This window comes from Sarcophilus harrisii, chromosome 1 (assembly GCF_902635505.1).
Source record: "Sarcophilus harrisii chromosome 1, mSarHar1.11, whole genome shotgun sequence".
Taxonomy (NCBI): domain Eukaryota; kingdom Metazoa; phylum Chordata; class Mammalia; order Dasyuromorphia; family Dasyuridae; genus Sarcophilus; species Sarcophilus harrisii.
Genome location: NC_045426.1, coordinates 160239078 through 160259801, shown reverse-complemented (window position 1 = coordinate 160259801; position 20724 = coordinate 160239078). Strand labels below are relative to the sequence as shown.

The 20724-nt window shown below is 33.4% G+C and overlaps 1 protein-coding gene across 1 annotated transcript in view; it reads right to left on the bottom strand.

Annotated features, from left to right (window-relative positions):
* SLC30A5 (solute carrier family 30 member 5) overlaps nt 1-20724 on the bottom strand; it is a 51403-nt gene that overhangs the window by 25715 nt on the left and 4964 nt on the right. Inside the window, exons 2-5 of the mRNA XM_031965884.1 lie at nt 9140-9262; nt 8221-8287; nt 6025-6110; nt 4884-4971 (exon numbers count right to left, since the gene is read on the bottom strand). Of these exons, the coding sequence (XP_031821744.1) occupies nt 4884-4971; nt 6025-6110; nt 8221-8287; nt 9140-9262 (364 nt within the window). The remainder of the gene's footprint in view (nt 1-4883; nt 4972-6024; nt 6111-8220; nt 8288-9139; nt 9263-20724) is intronic.

The following is a 20724-nucleotide window of genomic DNA, read 5'->3' as shown; positions in this document are numbered from 1 at the left end:
AAGCCTCAGAGAGTTGAAGTGATTGCTTCACAGTCACAAAGTCAGTAAATGTTAGAAGCAGATTAGAATACGACTCTTCATTCATAAGAATGAAAGTCTAACATTCTTATGAAATGTTGCCTATAGTGAAATCAGAGTTCCACTTCAAGAAGATCAACTACTAAATCATGATTTTTCTAGAAAATGGATTCTAATAAAAACAGGGAATGGGTTAATCTAGTAAATATGATTAAGAATTATCATAAAGCCATATAACCACAAAGCCATATAACCATAAAGGCTCACAATCAGTGTAAACAGACTAACTTCGTGAAGATCAATGAAGCCTGCCCATCAATATCCATTGGCAGAGAACAAAAACAGAAAAATTCTATGAAGAGTTCAACAAAATTTACCATCAGTCATATATCACATCACAAAATAGGACATATATGTTATTCAGTGCTCTATTGGATACTGATCCCTGTTAAAGAGGGAGAAAAGTATTCACCTAAGGACACTGTCAGAAAAGATATCCTTTGTAAAGTCCAAACAAAACTTCGAGTCTTGATTAATGGTGACATTTTCCAAATGCTCTTGTTTGTGGTGACAATATGCTAATTTCCACCGAGCCCCAGAATATTTAAAATCCTTCTCAGTAAAGTGGAAGAAGACACTGATTTGGATTGCATTTGGAAAACTGCATGATGGGTTCAATGATTCCTTGAAAGCTGTTACAAAAACTCTTAAACATTAATGTTGATTGGTAATGCATCTTGCTATTTTTTCTTCTGCCCATTGCCAACCCCTTCCCAGTTTTTTTTTTTTTTTTTTGGCATCACTAATTTGACAAAATAAACTAAAAAGCAGAAACTGTTGTAGATATATGCTACATGTATTTTCTCATCTTTACTTTTTCTTCTAATTTGATGTTGACTGATTTTTGTTAGTAAAGTATAGTGACTAAAAAGTGACAGGTATTCCTCCCATATTGGCAAAAGCTATTTCTTCTCTGTAGCTAATTTTGTTATTTTAATGTCATTATGTGGGGTTTGCTATGTCTAAAGGTCAAACCTCAAGATATTTTAAAGGCTTATAAATGACAAGGGGAAAAAAAGCCTCTTTGGATAATACTTCAATAAATATGTGATTTTACTAATGAAAGTATTTCCCTTCACCAGAGCAGATCACAGACCTTCCTCTAGATCTTTTCATATTTTGTGGTTAAGACTGCATAATACTTGGGCTGTCAGCCTTTGTTCTTGTCACCTAGGTGATAGCCCTCTTCTCCTTTTCAGTCATATATAATTCATGGATAATAGCTTTATGTCACTTTTTTTTGCACATAAATCATTACTGGAAATGGACTGCAAGCCATGGCTATTATATGTCCTTACAATGCCTCTTGAGTGACAACTGATTTATTATTTGAAGACTGCTCTCTTTGAAGTGATACACACACAATTATCAACAAAACGTGTATTTAAATATATGGATTTTTACATTAGAAAGGAGTTTTAAAAGCACTATACAATTTCCAAAATTTGATCTGTATTGTGTTCTTCTTCCTATTCAATTTTGAGAAATCCTTCATTTACTTCAGGACCCATAACAAGTATATGCAATTCTGGGCAGCAGGCATTTTGTAATTATTTAGTTTTTTCCTATATGAATTATTCCACTAAGCTCTTGAATAATCAGAGACTTCATTGAAGAAGGCTTGTAATGTTCTGGAATTTGATGTAATCAGCACTATATTATTTACCAAGAGAAAGATTTGAAAGGCATCATTTATCTAGAGTGAAGAGTTATTCCATTTGGATCTTCCCCAAGATATCCTCCATGACAATGACAAGCACCTTTGGCAAAGCATACATTTATTTTTCTGTTTTTAAGTCTCAACTAATGTTAACAATCAGGGGATTTTGAAATGCTGCTGTATCTCTGTAGTTACATTTAGGAAAGAATTTTTAGATTTAATACATGTGTGAGATATTCAACTACCATTAAAACAAGGTGACAGAGAACATCAATAACTATTGACTCACATTTCCTACTTATTTCTATAAAATTTTCAGGAAAAGAAATTAAATATATTTGGAGAGTATAATTGACAAAAATATAAGAGTAGAGTTAGGAAAAATTTCATAAGTAATACAGCAAATCATCTCTAGCACACAAATGACTGAAGGATGCAAAGGAAAAAAAAAATCCCAGCATGTTTAATTGTAAAACAAGCACCTGATTCAGTAAAACAAACTGCAACCTTAAAGATTCTTCTCTAAACACTCTAAATACCTAAACAAGGTGTTTCTCGTGCATATGTTAAAAACATATAAGGTTCCTTCACAGATGCAAGTCAATTAAGAAAAAATTGTTCAATGATCCTCTGATAATCATCAGAGGCATAAAATGGAGACATTCTGAGAAGAATATGCTGCCATTATGGAACCTAGTCAGTACACAACCCCAAAGAAGTGTGATTCTTCTAGTTTGTAGAGCCATGCCAATAACACAAAGTTCAGAAAATATATAGCTAAATGAGATTCACCAAAACTCAAATGAGTTCACATTTGACAGTTGCTGTCACATGGTACAGTGACATGTTCACATGGTAGAAAATAAGTGAGTGAAGAATATCTATTGATATGTAAATAGACAGTTCACTGACTGATATACTTTGCATAGGCATTGGAGAGGGACAATGAACTAGGTCCAGAATTGGCAGTGGGAGTAAGCTAATTTGTATCTGTGAAACCATTCAATAATGCTAAGTTCCTCTCTAAACAAAATTCTTATCTTTAAACTCTAACATTCTTCCAGTAGACTGCTATAAATTATTAAATACCACAAAAGTCAAGTACTGAAGGGTTCTGATAACTCAAAATACAACCAAAAGGCATATGGCAGCCTAAATAGGTTACTGCATGTCACCAAAGATGACTTTTGTGCAGAAAATGAGGTGAAAAAATGCCATTCAGACACATACTAACCAAAAAAGGGGGAATAATAAAGATTGATCATAATGATCACACCACTGTTGATTTATAAAGGTTCATACAAATATTTATACACAGTAACATTTTATGTTCATAAAAACTCTGTGAAACAGGCAACAGAAGTGTTTTTATCCACATTTGCCAAAAGAGGATTCTGACGCTCCAAAGGCCTAAATGACAACTCATAGTTAGATGGCTAGTGGCAGAGCATGGACTGGAACTCAGGCCTACTTGATTCTAAATCCAGAGAGCTTTTTCCACTTTTCCATTTTTTAAAAATTAGTATTTGCGCCCCCAAAACTTGAAAAACACTAAACAAAGATTTCCATGTAACAAAAGAAAAGAATTATATGTGAAACCATTCCATACAACTCATTTTCTCCTTCAACAATACAGTAAATTGAACAAGTCATTTTTAAAACTATCCCAACCACATTGCTTTATGGTTATCTTGAATATTAAATCAAATTCTTTATAAATATTCAGAGTCTATACTGACACAAACTTAACATTGATGGACTCAGAGGGAGCTTGCAGCTCACTGGGTGATTTTCTCCTGGAAGACTGATCAGAGCATCAGAGATCAAGAAAGAGAAGATGGTCTTCACTACTGGAAGGACTATTTATATTGATGAGATCATGGATCCATCTGAATAATGAAAATACTATGTGGTTGCAGAGAATAGAATAGCACCATAATTATTAAAAAATAAAAAGTAACCCAAGGATAAAAGAAAAGACACAAGGTTAGTGTAAGCTGATTACACATCTGATGAGCAAGAAGTGGCAAAGAAGATAGTGCTAAGGACAGGATCAAGAGGTAGATGAACCAAACAAATAACAGAATTGAGAACCAACAAACCGAAACCTTAGTAATAAATTTATCAGTAAGCCCCGAGAGGCTGAATGAAAAAGAGAAAGCCCCCAGATCATAGGCAAATTTTAATTTGACAGGTTAGAGGATAACAGTGGAATTACCCATACCAATGAAATAATGGATTTAACAATGACAATTTTTAAAATATTAAAATCTAAGAAGATGATATACAAATTATTTCATAAATATTTATTAACAAATATTTAATCCATAAATTTCAAAAATAATATCACTTGAACTGGGAAGTCTGTCAAATGGGGAGATTATTTTGTTAAACATTTTCAAATGATAGACTACTAGAGAGTAGGGAGTTGCTTCTATATTAATTAGTTCTGTTTGAAGTATCAAAGCTATCAAATACTTTTCAAATGTGAACTGTGACTGGAAACAGTGTTATCCAGTTAGTGGGGAAATGGATGAACAAGTTGTGATATATGAATATGATGTAATAATATTGTGCTGTAAGAAATGATGAAGGGGATTGATTTCAGAAAAACCTGTTAAGACCATATGGACTAATGTAATTTTCACAACAATAGCAATATTGAAAAGATAATCAATTGTGAAGTTGATCACAGTATTATGATCAGTAACTCTGATCAATATTATGAGCCACCATAATTCCAAAGGACTCAAGAAATAAAATGCTATCTACCACCAGTTAAGAGAACTGTTGGATTCACACTGGAGACTGAAACAAAGCTTTTCACTTTCTCTAGTTCTCCTGCATTTTCTTGGAGGTGGTGGGGTGGTAACAGTGGAGGTGAACATGACTAATGCAGAAATGTTTTCCACAATCGTTTATGTATAATAGGTATCATATTTCTTGCTTTCTCAATGAGCTGGGGAAGGAAAGGAAGGGAATTTAGAACCTGAAGATGAAAATAAAAATTTTAAAATATGAACTTTGAGATATTTGTATTAGTGATAATGGTGAAAAGACTGCAATTGTTATTTAACTCTCAAATGACAAAATTTACAGTTATTATTTCAATACTGAAATAAGAGATAGCTGAGGAAAAAAATACCTTTGCTGGTCCTCCTCCAGAACTAGTGAACAAAACATTTAGTAGAGAGATGACAACAATATCACTGTGTTCAAAGAGCAGCAAAGTCCTATGAAAACAAAAAGTGATTTAAATGGTTTTCCTATACAACTTTCCAATACATATGAATTGAGGTAGGTTAGGAAAATGGATCAAATAGTTTTCTTTGGCTTTCATAAGAAAAAAGAACCTTTCAAAACTTAAATATCACAACTATTTACTATGTAGATTATTAACTGCTCACTAATTTTCTTACTCTCCACAAATCATGGAATTTGTATTTAAAGACATTTTAGTGATTAGGGTCCAAATACTTCAAAGGTAATTAATCGTACTTTTATTTGAGAATATAAAACCATTTAAATAAATTGCTACATTATTTCATAAAACACTGATTTAAATTAAAAAAAAAAAATCCTAAAAAACATCCTCAAATATAAATGACCAATAAACAAATACGAAGAATAAAATCCTAAATAAAATTTTTTGTGTGTTCATACATTTTTGTTGCTGCTACCTAAAAAACTAAAACAAAGGAAAAAATTTTCAAACAACTTTTTGATAATGTGGATGCCTCTTTTTGAGAAAGCAAATGAATTAGGAAAGGAAAAAGATTTAGGAGTGAGTCTTTCAATTTTTTTTCTTAACTTCAGTCCCCATCAGGTAAGGTTTATATCTGAAATGGTTAGGAAAGCACTTGAAAATAAGAGAATAATTTCACTCCCATGTAATCTGAAGACTATGGGTCCTCTTAACTCATTTGCTTATAACAAGGTCTTAAACATATGTACCAATTAAAAAAAAAGTTATTAGGATAATTATGTTACCACTTTAGTATGTGATATATTTGTTTTGTGAAATTATCAAATGGATAACTGATAACAGCAATCAATAAAAATCCTTAAAGATTTTATTTTTTTTTAAAGCAAAGATAAGGCCTGAAGTACTTTGACAATTATGACAGATTAAGAATGGAGCAGGGCTTCCAATATAAAGTATCAATCCATTAAAGTACACATATACAAATACCTAAATTGAACTCACTGTAAGAAAAGTATTATAATTTTTTACATAAAACTAAACTTCTTTATCAATGCTTGATATAAAAAAAATTTATATTTACCTTAATGGTCCACAAAGAGTGAGACCAAAAAACCATAAAAGTGAAATAATGCATCCAGCAACAGCATGTTTAAATATTTTGATCCACTGCAAAGAGAAAAGTGAAAATTAAAAATTTCAATGATAGAAACCATTAAGATAACCCAAAACTTCGTATTAAAAATAAGAAAATAATAATGAAAAGGTTTAAAATGGATAAAATATAATAATCTCAAAGTAAATAAAAACATTAGGATTATCTACTTAGCACATTCTAGAGTAATGAAAAATAACCTTCTATATGTCTTACTTTCATAATTTTTGGTTAGAGCTTAAAATTTTCTTTGAATATCTGAATTTTGAATCGTTAAAATTTTTAGAATGTTCAAATGTTAGTGTGGCTATGCTTAATATTTTAAGAGGGCTTTTTTCTCTGATTACTACATATTAGTATAACTTTGTCCAAAGAGGGGGAGGGAGGGAGAGAAGGAAGGTTACTGAGGCTACAAAGGAAGGGAAAAGAAGACGAAAGAGGAAGGAGAGGAAGAATTGCAATCATGCTCTTAAATGCAAGTTGAACTATAAGTTGGAAACATCATCTTTGTTAGACTGAAGAAGCCCTAAATTCTATCAAAACTAGACTCAAAGTCACAAAAACCTGAATTCAAATCCAATCTCAGACACTTATTAGTTTTGTGACGCTGGACAGATCATATTTGTTTCAGGTTCCTTATCTGTAAAGTAGAATATAATAGCATGTCCCTCCTAAAGTTGTTCTGAGGCTCAAATGATATAATAATTATAAAGAGCTAAGGATAGTGCCTGTTAAGTTATTATTTTTTTAAATGAAGACTATAAGCCTCCAGATAGAGCCAGTTCACCAAGGCAATAGGAGATACCAGACTCAAATACTGGATCATTGTAATAAGGACAGTTATAACTATCGTCTCTATTGCATACTATCATAGATTCTGGCTGAAATGAGAAAGGGACTTACATAGGGAACTAGCATTCATTGGCTAGGAGGGCCTGGGCTATGTATATGAAGAAAAGCGGAAGTTAAGAAGCCAGTAGTAGCAATGTTGAACAAAGGATTTCACTTGTAGTATCTAGTCCAGCCTGCAGAGAATAATTGGGGCAGAAATCCCAGATCAAAAGGGAACCTATAATTCTGCCACACTGAGCCAGTAGAATTTTCCAGCTGTCAATATGGGGGGAGTCCAAAAACAATTTACTCTTGCTCAGACCCAAACTCAGGCCAGAAACTTGCAAAGTTGATTAAATAAAATGAATGCTCTGGTATGTGTGCATGTGCATGGACACACTCAGCCAGAAATCAGGGAACTGATCAACACAGTGATCAACAACAATTCCTGAGAATTCATGATAAAACATACCTGAGAGAAGTGATAAAGCCAGAATTCTGGTTAACAGTTAGTTTTGCCTGACTATACAAGTTTGTAATAGAGGTTTGGTTTTGTTTTTTTTTTTTTTTGAGGAGAGGAGAGGGGGAAGAGAAGGAAGAGAAGGATGATCTTTGCTTGAAAAAAAAAATTAGGCCAGTTCTGGTTAAGTTTTTTGTTCTAAGTTATATGTAGATGGTAGAAAAACTAGGATTTAAAACTATTTTTTAAAACCCTAAATCTAATGCTTTTTTCACTAGAAGAACACAATGAAAAATAATAGGTTAAGGCATTTTAAGATGGATTTTAAAATGTCAAATGTATGTCTTAAATTTATAAATATTAGCACTAAAAGAATTTGTTAAAACTTTTATACTCCTTTTTTGCATTTTTATACATCCCATTTTTTATTATTTCTTCCAACACCCTTACTTTTGAAATTTTAATCTTTAACAACAGAATTAACTTTCCTTGACTTGAATAACAACAGCATACTTCATTATGGAAGATTTCGGAAGTACAAAAATTACCAGGTTTAAATATTCTTTACACAATAACTTCAGCTGAACTCCTAGTATCACTTAAGTCTACTACATTAATTTAATTTGTGCCATACGTGCTTAGTTTTATTCAGAAAATTTTATCGGTCAAAATTTTGTTGAGTCTAAAATCTTTACTTTTCTACTTAAATCATTTAGTATAGAAATCCTTAAATAAGGCAAACTATGTACATTTAAAAAAAATTCTAAATTACTGGGCAGAGAGGCAAGAAAGAAATGCTTCTCTAACACAAAATGACTTTGCAAGCAACTTACCTGGTGTTTTGTTATAGTTTTTCCAGAGGAAAATGGCTTTTGAAACAAAACCATGAAAAATGCAGACCTATTGAAGCAAATATTTAAACATTAGCACAGTAGACATGAAGATTTCAGGAAAAATAGAATGGGTTTTAAGCAAACATAGCAAAACTTATATATCCATAAGAGTATTATTGTTCTCCAAATTAGTCATCATGGGGAGCTATGCTGATTCTATGTTATTGCTCAAAATATTTTTGAATTTTGCTTTTTAGATGGCCTTAAAAACCAGTTTACAAATTATTCAAGCCAGTGGTTTAATCAACCATGACTTTATAATCATACCTTGTACCCTTAAAGTAAAATAACAAATATAATCTAAAACAATTTATGTATTATAGTTTGCATGCAACAGAAGGTAGGAATGAACACAGGTACTTGCTATTTAATTAATGCAGAGATACATCAGCATGTTATTTCAAAGTAATACAGGGATTCATTTAAATTACAGAATTTGTAAGAAAAATTTAATTATATATTAAACATATGTAATCATGCTACTCAAAATATTCTATGTAAATAGTAAAATTAGACTAATATCTTGCCTGAGAAATGATAAAACAAAGATTTATGCTTATTTTCTATTCATTCTATTATCAATAATGAGATATGGCATTTTAATTTAGACCCCCAAAGGGTCAATTATTTTGACAAGACTTCTAGCAAAATAACTCATTTCTTTAAACAAAAAAGTTTTGTTTTGTTTTTTGAGGGGGGAGAGGGATTTTTCAACTTATAGGAATTAATTCAAGTATAAGACTTTTTGAACTTTACCAATTACTTTTTAAGTCCCCAATTGTTTTACAAACTGAATAATGTAATCTACTCTGAATCTCCTACCCAAATAAAAAGTTGGGAGAAAATTCTGTATACTTACCCAAGTTTTAATATAAAGATGAACTGTACAATGTGAACTGCTTTCAAGAGATCATATGATTCAAAAAGTCCCAAAGCCTTCAGAAACTTAGTGAAACATAGCAATACAATATATTTAGTGAATCTGAAAAAGAAAGATACATAAGTTTTAGTATTCTGAAGTCACTAGGACGTATAGCTTTAGAACAATAGAACAAGAAAAGGATATTTTATCAAAAAGTTATAGTTGCAGTGTAATCTCACAATTTTCTGACATTAAAAAAGTACCTATTATATCTCAGCATTTTTGGAAATATTTGAAAATTAAAATCCCAAACTCTTTTCCATTATAAAAAAGTTATCAGAGGAATCTGCATCTTACTTATTGGACAAATGATGAACCCTTTAATGACAGAGAGTTTTATTTTTGTCTTTGTATTCTTGGTGCCTGGGCAGGTATATCAAATAATAAATGCTTATAGATTTGAGTAATCCAGTTGAATAATACAGGGGGGAAAAAGGCCTTTAGGCAGCCAAAATAGTCCATTAGGTTTTCAATTTCATAAGAAATTAAAAGCTGCAAATTGGAAGTAGACAGAGGGATTGTTACAGGCAAGTATATAGAGAGCAGCAACAATTAAACAAAGAGTAATCTGCACGCATTTATCAGAAGGTTAAATAACCCAATAAACCAAAATGTTGCTGAAATCGATCCCTGCATTCATGACCCCTTATCACTAAGAACAAATTCAATTGTATTTAGTACATTTTAAAGTGAAAGCAAAGTGTATATACTATTTAGAAAGATTTTCTTTCAAAATGAGTAAAATGAGTTCAAAATGAGTTCTATCATAGAAAAGTTCCATAGGATCAAGCTTTAGTTGTATTACATTAGTTAAAGAATACCAGACTAAAATAATTGTTTTAGCCATGACATACTTTTGCTAGGCCTATAGGTCTATGTCGAGGAGAAAATTCCAATGAACGAAAACATTCCCACAAAAAATACCTTGCCAACAGATTTTAAAAATGAAAATCTGGGGATTATCAAAGAATCAATACAGTATAGTCACTTAAATAATAAGAAACGCTTTACTGGGTAAATTAGGACAGGAACATTTAGAGGTTATATGCTCAAAACCAGGGTTAATCTAGGTCCAGGACCCATATGCTGAAAACAGATGAATTCAGGTTCATAAAGTTCCTCAGTCACATAGATTTTCTTTCTTTCTTTATTCATTCATTCATTCATTTATTTATTTTAATAACTTTTTATTGACAGAACCCATGCCAGGGTAATTTTTTTACATTATCCCTTGCACTCACTTCTGTTCCAATTTTTCCCCTCCCTTCCTCCACCCTCTCCCCCAGCTGGCAAGCAGTCCTATAGATGTTAAATAGGTTACAGTATATCCTAGATACAATATATGTGTGCAGAACCGAACAGTTATCTTATTGCACAGGGAGAATTGGATTCAGAAGGTATAAATAACCCGGGAAGAAAAACAAAAATGCAAGCAGTTTACATTCATTTCCTACTGTTCTTTCTTTGGGTGTAGTTGCTTCTGTCCATCCTTGATCAATTGAAACTGAGTTAGATCTTCTCTTTGTGGAAGAAATCCACTTCCATCAGAATACATCCTCATACAGTATTGTTGTTGAGGTATATAATGATCTCCTGGTTCTGCTCATTTCACTTAGCATCAGTTCATATAAGTCTCGCCAATCCTCTCTGTATTCATCCTGCTGGTCATATCTTACAGAACAACAATATTCCATAACATTCACATATCACAATTTACTCAACCATTCTCCAATTGATGGGCATCCATTCATTTTCCAGCTTCTAGCCACTACAAACAGGGCTGCCACAGACATTTTGGCACATACAGGTCCCTTTCCCTTCTTCAGTATCTCTTTGGGGTATAAGCCCAGTAGAAACACTGCTGGATCAAAGGGTATGCACAGTTTGATAACTTTTTGAGCATAGTTCCAAATTGCTCTCCAGAATGGCTGGATGTGTTCACAATTCCACCAACAATATATCAGTGTCCCTGTTTTCCCACATCCCCTCCAACATTCCGCATTAATCTTTCCCTGTCATTCTGGCCAATTGACAGATGAGTCACATAGATTTTCAAAGGTTAGATGGAAGGAACACTTTGAACTACAGTAGGGAAAAGAATGATTGAAAAGATCTTGATAAGAGAATCAGCTTGAGATGACCAGTCAAAGGGAGTATGAGATAAGATAGTAACAATAACTGTGATTTCAAAGGGAAGAGGTAAACAGATAATTTAAGGTAGAAGTTGTTTTGAGACCTAGATTTGGAGGATTTTTTAGATAAGATTTTTTGAGAAAAAAAGTTTTTATTGTCTTTTAAAAATTATCACGGTTTTCCCTAGTATTACCTCTTCTTGCCCGTCCTACCATCCCATGTAAAAATAGTATTTTCTTGATGGGACTCTGAGGTGACAAAAGATACTTTCCTTGGTCATATTCAGGAAATCAATGTGAAGTATTCTAAGAATTACTGAGCTAGAGAGCTGAAGAACAGAAAAAGCCCCAAACTCTTACCACCTGTAATGAAGAAACAGATTTTGGAGGGATGAAACATGGCAGCAAAACCCATGTCAAAGGAATTACTGAGTTAATATCAAGACCAAGGCTGCTAAAGAAGGTAGACACAAAGAAATCTAAATGTTGGCGGGGATGTGGGAAAACTGGGACACTGATACATTGCTGGTGGAACTGAGGACAAATCCAACCATTCTGGAGAGCAATTTGGAACTATGCTCAAAAAGTTATCAAACTGTGCATACTATTGGGCCTATATCCCAAAGAGATCTTAAAGGAGGGAAAGGAACCCACAATGTTTGTGGCAGCCCTTTTTGTAGTGGGTAGAAACTGGAAACTTAGTGGATGCCCATCAGTTGGAGAATGGCTGAATAAATTGTGGTATATGAATGTTATGGAATATTATTGTTCTGTAAGAAATGACCAGCAGGAGGATTTCAGAAAGGCCTGGAGAGACTTACATGAAGTGATGCTGAGTGAAAAGAGTAGGACCAGGAGATCATTATATACTTCAACAACAATACTATATGATGATCAATCCTGATGGCCGCGGCTCTCTTCAACAATGAGATGATTCAAACCAGTTCCACTTGTTCAGTAATGAAGAGAATCAGCTACACCTAGTGAAAGAACTCTGGGAAATGAGTGTGGACCACAACATAGCATTTCCACTCCTGTTTTTGTCCATTTGCATTTTTGTTTTCCTTCTCAGTTATTTTTACCTTATTTCTAAATCTGATTTTTCTTGTGCAGCAAGATAACTGTATAAATACGTATACATATATTGCATTTAACATATACTTTAACATATTTGACATGCATTGGACTACCTGCCATCTAGGGGATGGGGTGGGGGGAAGGATGGGAAAAGTTGGAACAGAAGGATCAATGGTGAAAAAGTACCCATGTATATGTCTTATAAGAAATCTAAGCACTTTAAGCTGCTGTCTTAACTGTAAGTGACAAGAAGACAATCAAAGAAAATTCTTCAATCTGCTGACAAATGTAGTCTACATCTGAATCCAGAAAAGCAGATTTATAAGATAAGAAGCCATACTGTGAAATGAGAGTGATATTTGTCTCTTGATATTCCATAATGAGAGAAGAGTAAGATTAAGCTTATTGTCAAAGGGCAGCAATGTCCTCTTAAGAGCTGGGTTAGCCTGGCCTACAATATCAAAATACTATCATTCCTCTAGAGTATATCAAAAATAGCCTGACCATGGCACAGCTAGATGGTGTAGTGGATGGAGTACCAGCCCTGGAGTCAGGAGGACTTGAGTTCAAATTTGACCTCAGACACTTAACACTTCCTAGCTGCGTGATCTTGGGCAAGTCACTTAACCCCAATTACCTTGCCAAAAAAAAAGTCTGACCACAAGCAGCAATAGCTATCAGTATGATGGCTCTATTAGGAAAGCATTTAGGGTAGAGGACATATATTTATGACAGGCTAATGACCAAGACTAGTGGCCAATTAGAAATTTCACTCAAGAAGTTTCCCAGAGAAAACAGATACGATTCTAAAATGTTAAAGGCCATGTAATGGTAACTATAGGTCAGAGATGCTGAAGGATCAAGACAGGGTACCTAAATGATTAAGCTAATACAGAGAGAACAGCCACAGTTGGTTAAGTTATATCAGGATGGTCTGAGTGAACAGTAGGAATGGATATTTTGCTTTTTAAAATAAAAGTTTGTTGATGCTTTTTGTTTACTTTTATATCATAGTAATTTCCAAATATATGCCATTCCTACTGCCAGGAATCATTCTTATTTAACAAAGATGAAAAGTTATGGAATGCTAAATGACATATAAACTACAGCAGTTTTACTCTGATAGTCTCTCATCTCTCCAAATGAAGGAAGATGAGAAATGAACCTTTTGATTTGCTAATTTGAGCAGTCTTATTCCTTGTTCCTTGCTTCTTCTTTAATAGTCTAGACCAATGAGTAAGTATCCTTTAGTGTCACAGAAGATCAAGATTACATTACAGGAAACTTTGTGACTTATATCATTGTTACCTTTTACATTTTTCCCTGAAATTTTCCATTCCTTCCCCAAATTGCCTTAAAGTTACTGGGACTGGAGGTCAGAAAGACCTGAATTCAAATATGGCCTCATATACTTCCTAACTGTTGGATCCTGGGTAGGTCACTTAGACATTGTTTGCCTTGTTTCTTCAACTGTAAAATGGGGATAATAACAGCATCTAACTTGCAGTGGTTGTAAAGATTAAATGAAATAATATTTGTAAAAGCAATTTGTAAAAAGTAATATTTGAAAAAGCACAGTGCCAGGTACAAAGCAAGCACTGTATAAATGCCTATCAGCTTTTCCTGACTAAAAGTAAATCTCAAATTCTCACCAAAATGCTTACTGACTTTACAGAGCTACACAAAAGGCATATGGTCTAATTCTTTTAAAATTCAGAATGTATTAAAATAAATATGTAATAATAAGCTGTTGGGGTAAGCCTAACTTCTATCACACTGCTGTGTGTGTGTGTGTGTGTGTGTGTGTGTGTGTGTGTATTGATTGGAGTTAAATAACTTGCTCAGTGACACACACCTAGGAAGTGTTAAGTGTTTGAGGTAGGATTTGAACTCAGCCCCTCCAGGGCTAGTGCTCTATCCACTGCTCTACGTAGCTGCCCCAGAAGAATCATTTTTAAAAAGAAAAGGTTATCTGCATTAAAAATTTAAAAATAAACGGTTTGTTAGTTTTGTGTCTAATATAAAACAAAAACAATTTGGCAAGATATCCAACTAAACAAAATTAATCCAAAGGCATTTGAGGATGAAAATGAAAGGGCTATATAAACAGAAGACAGATGGAGAATTGGATTTACAAAAAAAACAAAAACCCCAAACCAAAAAACATCTTAATATATTCTTTCTCCATCATGGACTTGGACCCTAAAACCACACTACTGAATAGAGTTACAGGAGTTAGAAATGGCACTAAAGAACATAATAATGGAGAAATCATCTGTAATAGATGAAGGGTATATAGAAGAGATCTGTGCTAGAGTTGTGTTTGGAGTATATTCAAAAATAAAAGATATCCGAATGAGGGGAAGAGTTTCAAACATTAATAATAACCACCAAAAAAACGGCCAAAAAACCCCAAACCTGAGAAAACATAAGAAACAAACCATCTAAATGCCAACTCTCTCATCTATAAAATTTTATAAGTGCCATCTATTCACAAATTGGAGGTATATTCATGAGTATATTTTGGGGGAATTTTCACAAACAATATTTAAAAATAACTTAAGTAAAAGAGAGAATATACGCTCTCACTATGCTTATCATTTGTTGATTATGAAAAATCATTCGATTTTACAGAACAAAATACCACCTTACAAGTTTTTTTTTTTTTTTTAAACTTGGTGTGTCTCATTCAGATATTAAACTCATTTGGAATTCTTCTGAAAACATAACAGCAGAAATACCTCTGTTTAATGATCCTCTGATAATATACATTGGGGATAAGGGGAAGAGAGGCTCCTAAAGAATTTAGCCAGTCCATTCATACAGGAAAACCAAATAAAAGAAGAATGTCAATTGCTCAGATTTCAATATTATTTGGGCAAAATTTGTTCATCAGTATGTCTAGGATAGAAAGTACAGACTGACAAGGTGAGCTCAGAGTTGAACAGGGAAGAAATAGTGAACTTGAATAGCTTTTAGGAAAGTGTAAAGCTCCTTTTTGGGCTTCAAGCTTCCTGGGAAAGCAAAGACTGATCTTTTTTTTTTTAATACTAATAATCTACTGGTGTTGCAAGATGGCAGGAAATTGTGGGATACAATTACCTCTAAAGAGTAAAAATGAATATTGAATAAAGGGAAGTGGAGAAGCATGTGGTAGTGGCAATGCAAGGCATGCATATACAATGAAAAATTCTGAAGAAAAAAAAAAATCTAAAAAAATTGTCAAGATAATGAAAAGATGATCTATGTGGCAAGAACAAGAGATAATAAATAGCCAACAGACCTGCTCTACTGGTACCTTTGAAATCTCAGGAGAGGGGCAGTTAGGTAGCACAATGGAGAGCATTGGTCCTAGAGTCAAGAGGACCTGAGTAAAATTAGGTTTTAGACACTGAAAGCTAGCTTCTGTGACCCCAGGCAAGTCACTTAGGCCAGACTCAAAGAAAAAAAGAAAGAAAGAAACATCAGGAGAAAGCAAAAAACACTGCCAACATGTTAGATGGAGCTTGTATGATAGAAAATGGATAGAAAAGAGTCAAAGTGGAGAGGGAATGGCATGGATAGACATCATTCTGCATTGTTGGAGGGAATTCAATAAAGGATTATATTCATTTCTATATTTTAGGTTTTGATAAAGAAGTTACTGGTACTATTGTGGGAATCATTCCTGAATAAGATATCTGCATATGTCTAGACTATAAAATTGTTAGAGACAAAGATTAAAACACAATTTAAAAAATAAAAATGAGAAGATATGACATGGAACCGAGCAAACCTAATCTGATCCATTTAAATTAGCTGCTAATACAAAAAAAAAAAAAAAGGTGGGAAATGGTTGGAGGAACAAATCTAGATGCCAATTATAATCATGTCCTAAAGAAGTTGCATGATCTACTTGCTAAATGGAAGTAAAGGAAGCCTAAAGGCAGTTTAGAATATCAATTTGCATTTAAAATATGGAGGATGGCAGAAGATTATAAATAGTACTGATAAATAAACAATAAAGGATGAAAAAAGTTTATAGAAAGCTTAGTAAGAGATAACTAAGCAAGTCATTTAAAGGTATTTAAAGTCAAAATTGGAAAAAAGACAAGAAAACTTATGGAAAGATTCATAGAAATTTTATGTAACATTTTTCAACATCAGAGGCAGGGAAGCTACCACCTTTAGTTGCTAAACTGATCAACTTGGATATTCTGCATAAAGACATGGAAATGGCACTAACGGAAATAAAGTTAGGGAAACAATTAAGACCAAGCACAAAGGACTGTAAAGACTTACATGAACTGATGCTGAATGAAGCTAGCAGAACCAGCAGAACATTGTACACAGTAACAGCAAAATTATGTGATGATCAACTATGATAGACTTAGCTCTTCTCAGCAATGTGATCCAAAACAATTTCAAAAGACTTGGGGATGGAAAAAGCCATCCATATTCAGTATTTTCACTTTGCTTTTTTTCTTGGCTGCTTTTTTTTTCATGTTTTTTTCTGATTTTTCTTCCACAAGGTGACAAATCTGGAAATATGTTTTAAAGTATTGTACATGTGTAACATATCTTATTGCTTACTGTCTTTGGGAAGGGGGGAAGTAAAGAAGGGAGAAAAAATCTGGAACATAAAACCTTACAAAAATGAATGTTGAAAGCTATCTTTACATGCCTTTAGAAAAATAAAATACTATTGAGAAAGCTAAAAGAAAAAAAGAAAAGAAAAAAGACCAAGCATAAACAGTGTAGGTCCATATTGGAGATGCCAATTCTGAAATGTTGTTACTGATTTTTAAAATATTTTTAAGAGGGAAAAACAAGAAAGATGTGTAAAAACCTTGGACTTTAATATTATCACAAATAGACTAATGAGCCATATACCCACTTTTGTCCATACACTAATACTAGGAGAATCTGGGGGTCTTTTGGGAAAGATTGGAGTTTTGAGGGCTCCTGGTGAACAACTTCCTTTACCAATGTAAAAGTGGTATAGACTTTAACATATTTAACATGTATTGGTCAATCTGCCATCTAGGAGAAGGAGGGAAAAAGTTGGAACAAAAGGATTTGCAATGGTCAATGCTGAAAAATTACCCATGCATATATCTTGTAAATAAAAAGCTATAAAAAAATAATTAAACAAATAAAGAAAAAAATACTAGACAAATTAAAAAAAAAGTGGTATAGAGATTTTTATGAGAATAATTTATAGATGAACTGGGGGTTTCCTTGATGAAAGTATCGGAAAGGAATTGGCAAAGCTTCAACAAACAATATTCCACAGTAGACCATTAAGTGGGAATAGAGTATACAAGATTCTAGTGTTTACAATTTGTTGACAATAAAAGTGAGTTTGATTTAATAGAGAAAAAATCTCATATTAAAGGCTCTTCTTTAAGGTGTCTTCATGCATATTTTTCTTGTACAAAATTGAACGATTCCATAAAAATGTAACTGAAGTAATACTGACAGCAGTTTCTCATTATTAGTTCTTGTTATTAACATTTAGCCAGGTAGGAAACTAGGAGATATAAGCTTGCTGATGGTGTTTCCTAACTGTCCTGGAAACTGGACAAGCACAAAGTCTAAAGGAAAGAAGAATTCCCAATAGATGGTGAAGTCTTCCAGATCTTTTTTTGCCAATGACATTATATTGACTATATCAATCTTCAGAACATTATAATATCTCCTTTATTCAAAAAACTATGACATAATTACCTACCCTGAAAAAACATGCAAATGAAGAATGCCTGTTGTTGAGACTACAGTACTCAGTATAGGATGGAGAACCAAAAGAGTTCACCCATCAGTACATATATCTTGGATAGACACTAAACACTAAGTTGAACTTAGAACTAAACTGGAGATCAGACTGGATTGTTGTGGAGGAACTATATAGACTTTTAATGACCCCAAGCTTTTCCTGAAACAAAAGAACATATTTTTTTTAACACCAATATTCTTTTTTTCACCCTAATAATAGCTTATTTTTCAAAATATATGCAAATATAGTTTTAATATTCACTCTTGGAAAAACCTTGTGTTCCATATTTTTCTCCCTAACTCCCTACCTCCCTTGTCCCCTAGACAGCAAGTAATCCAACATAGATTAAACATGTGCAATTCTTCTAAACATAGTTCTACATTTATCAAGCTGCACAAGAAAAATCAGGTTTAAAAAAAAGGGAGGAGGGGGAATGAGAAAACAAACAAGCAAGCAAACAATACAAAAGAGGTTAAAATATTATGTTATGATCCACATTCAGTCCCCACAGTCCTCTTTCTGGATGCAGATGGCTCTCTCTATCATGACTATTGGAATTGGCCTGAATCATCTCATTGTTGGAAAAAGCTAAGTCTATTACAATGAATCATTGCATAATCTTGTTGTTGCTGTGTACAATGTTCTTTGCTTCTACTCACTTCACGTAACAACAGTTCTTGTAAGTCTCTCCAGGCCTTTCTGAAATTATCCTGCTGATCATTTCTTATAGAACAATATTTCATTACATTCATATACCATAACTTATTTAATCATTCCCACTTAGTTTCCACTTCCTTGCCACTAAGAAAAAGGCTGCTACATGTATATGAGGGTCCCTTTCTCTCCTTTATGATCTGTTTGGGATACAAGCCCAGTAGAAACAATGCTAGGTCAAAGGATATGTACAGTGTGGTTGCCCTTTGGGAATAATTCCAAATTGCTCTCCAGAATGGTTGGATCTGTTCACAGTTCCACTAATAATATATTAGTGTCCCAGTTTTCCCACATCCCTTCCAACATTCATCATTATCTTTCCTTGTCATCTTAGCCAATCTTGGACAATCTTAGAGGTGTGAAGTGGTACCTCATAGTTGTCTTAATTTGTATTTCTTTAATCAATAGAGCATTTTTACATATAACTAGAAATGTTTTAATTTCTTCATCCAAAACTATTATTCTTTTTGTGATGAAAGACAGCATGCACAGTAAGCTGGCCTCACATTCAGAAGAGCTGGGTTTTAGTCCTTCCTCTGATACATACTAATTGTGATCCCAGGCAAGTCATTTCAGCTCAGTGTCAAGAGAAAGTGCTAACATTCAATGATAGAAGAAGTTCCTCACCAGGAACTCTCTATGTAAACAGGTTCAATCTCTGTCTAAAGATCCCCAAATTCTTCTGGTGATACTGTTTTCATACAAATAATGGATATGTCAGACTCCAAATAAGTGAAGTTGCTGCTAAGAGACTACAACATAGTACAAAGAATCACACACAGAAGGATGGTATTTGAGAAATAGAGTAGGAAAAAGATAAGGGTTAATGAAGTAACAAAAACGATGGATTACTAAAGGCAGCCTATGTGCCACCTAGTACTCCAGTTTGATTAGGAGTAATGTGAATAAAGACTGGAAAGGCAGGTTGTGAAGAAGCTTAACTGCTAGGCTAAGAAGTCTGTATTTTATTCCAGAAGAATAATGAACAAGAGTTCTTGAGCAAGGAAGTCAGGTCTGTGTTGTAGGAAGATTATTTTAGCACCTTTAATCAGGAATGGATAGGTGAGGGAAAAGACTGAAATAAGGGAGGCCAGTTAGGAGTCTATTGTAATAGTTTACAAAGAGTTGATAAGAACTTAAACCACTATGGTTACTGTAGGAGTAGAGAAGAGGGGAGAGATTTATAGAAGTTGTGCAGCAGATAAACTCTTCAAGACTTAGCAAATGATTTGAAAGGAGAGGAAATGATAGTCTCACATGGTTAGAAAGCTCTTAAAAACAGATCAGTAATTCCTTACACAATGGGTCTAGTATCTAGGCTGTCAAATAATCTTTCCTTCCTCTCAACTCTCATAGTCCTCCTCTCACAGAGCTTTTGTACTTGTCTTAACGGATTTTTGTCCATATTGATTACTTCTCAACAATATTGCATTGCAATCTTGTCTAGAATTGCCAGTGAGCTCTTAATTTCCAAATCTAATGACCTTTTCTCAGTCCTCATCCTTCTTGCCTTCTCTGCAACCTTTAACATAGTCATCTTCTCCATGATTTTATATCTTCTCTCTAAATAATCATCTCTGTTGGTTCTCCTAATATCTGATCTTATTTAAAGTTAAAATATTATATTATGATTCACATTCAGTCCCCACAATCTTCTTTCTGAATGCAGATGGCTCTCTCTATCATGTCTATTGGTTTTCCTAATATCTGATCATCCCACTTAAAAGTTTACAGAATAGTTTCTTTACAGACAACTCCTTATTCATCGTCAATAAAGTATATGCAATTGGGAATAAACTAACTTGACTAGATGATATTAGAGGAGTATGGACTGTGCTTTTATA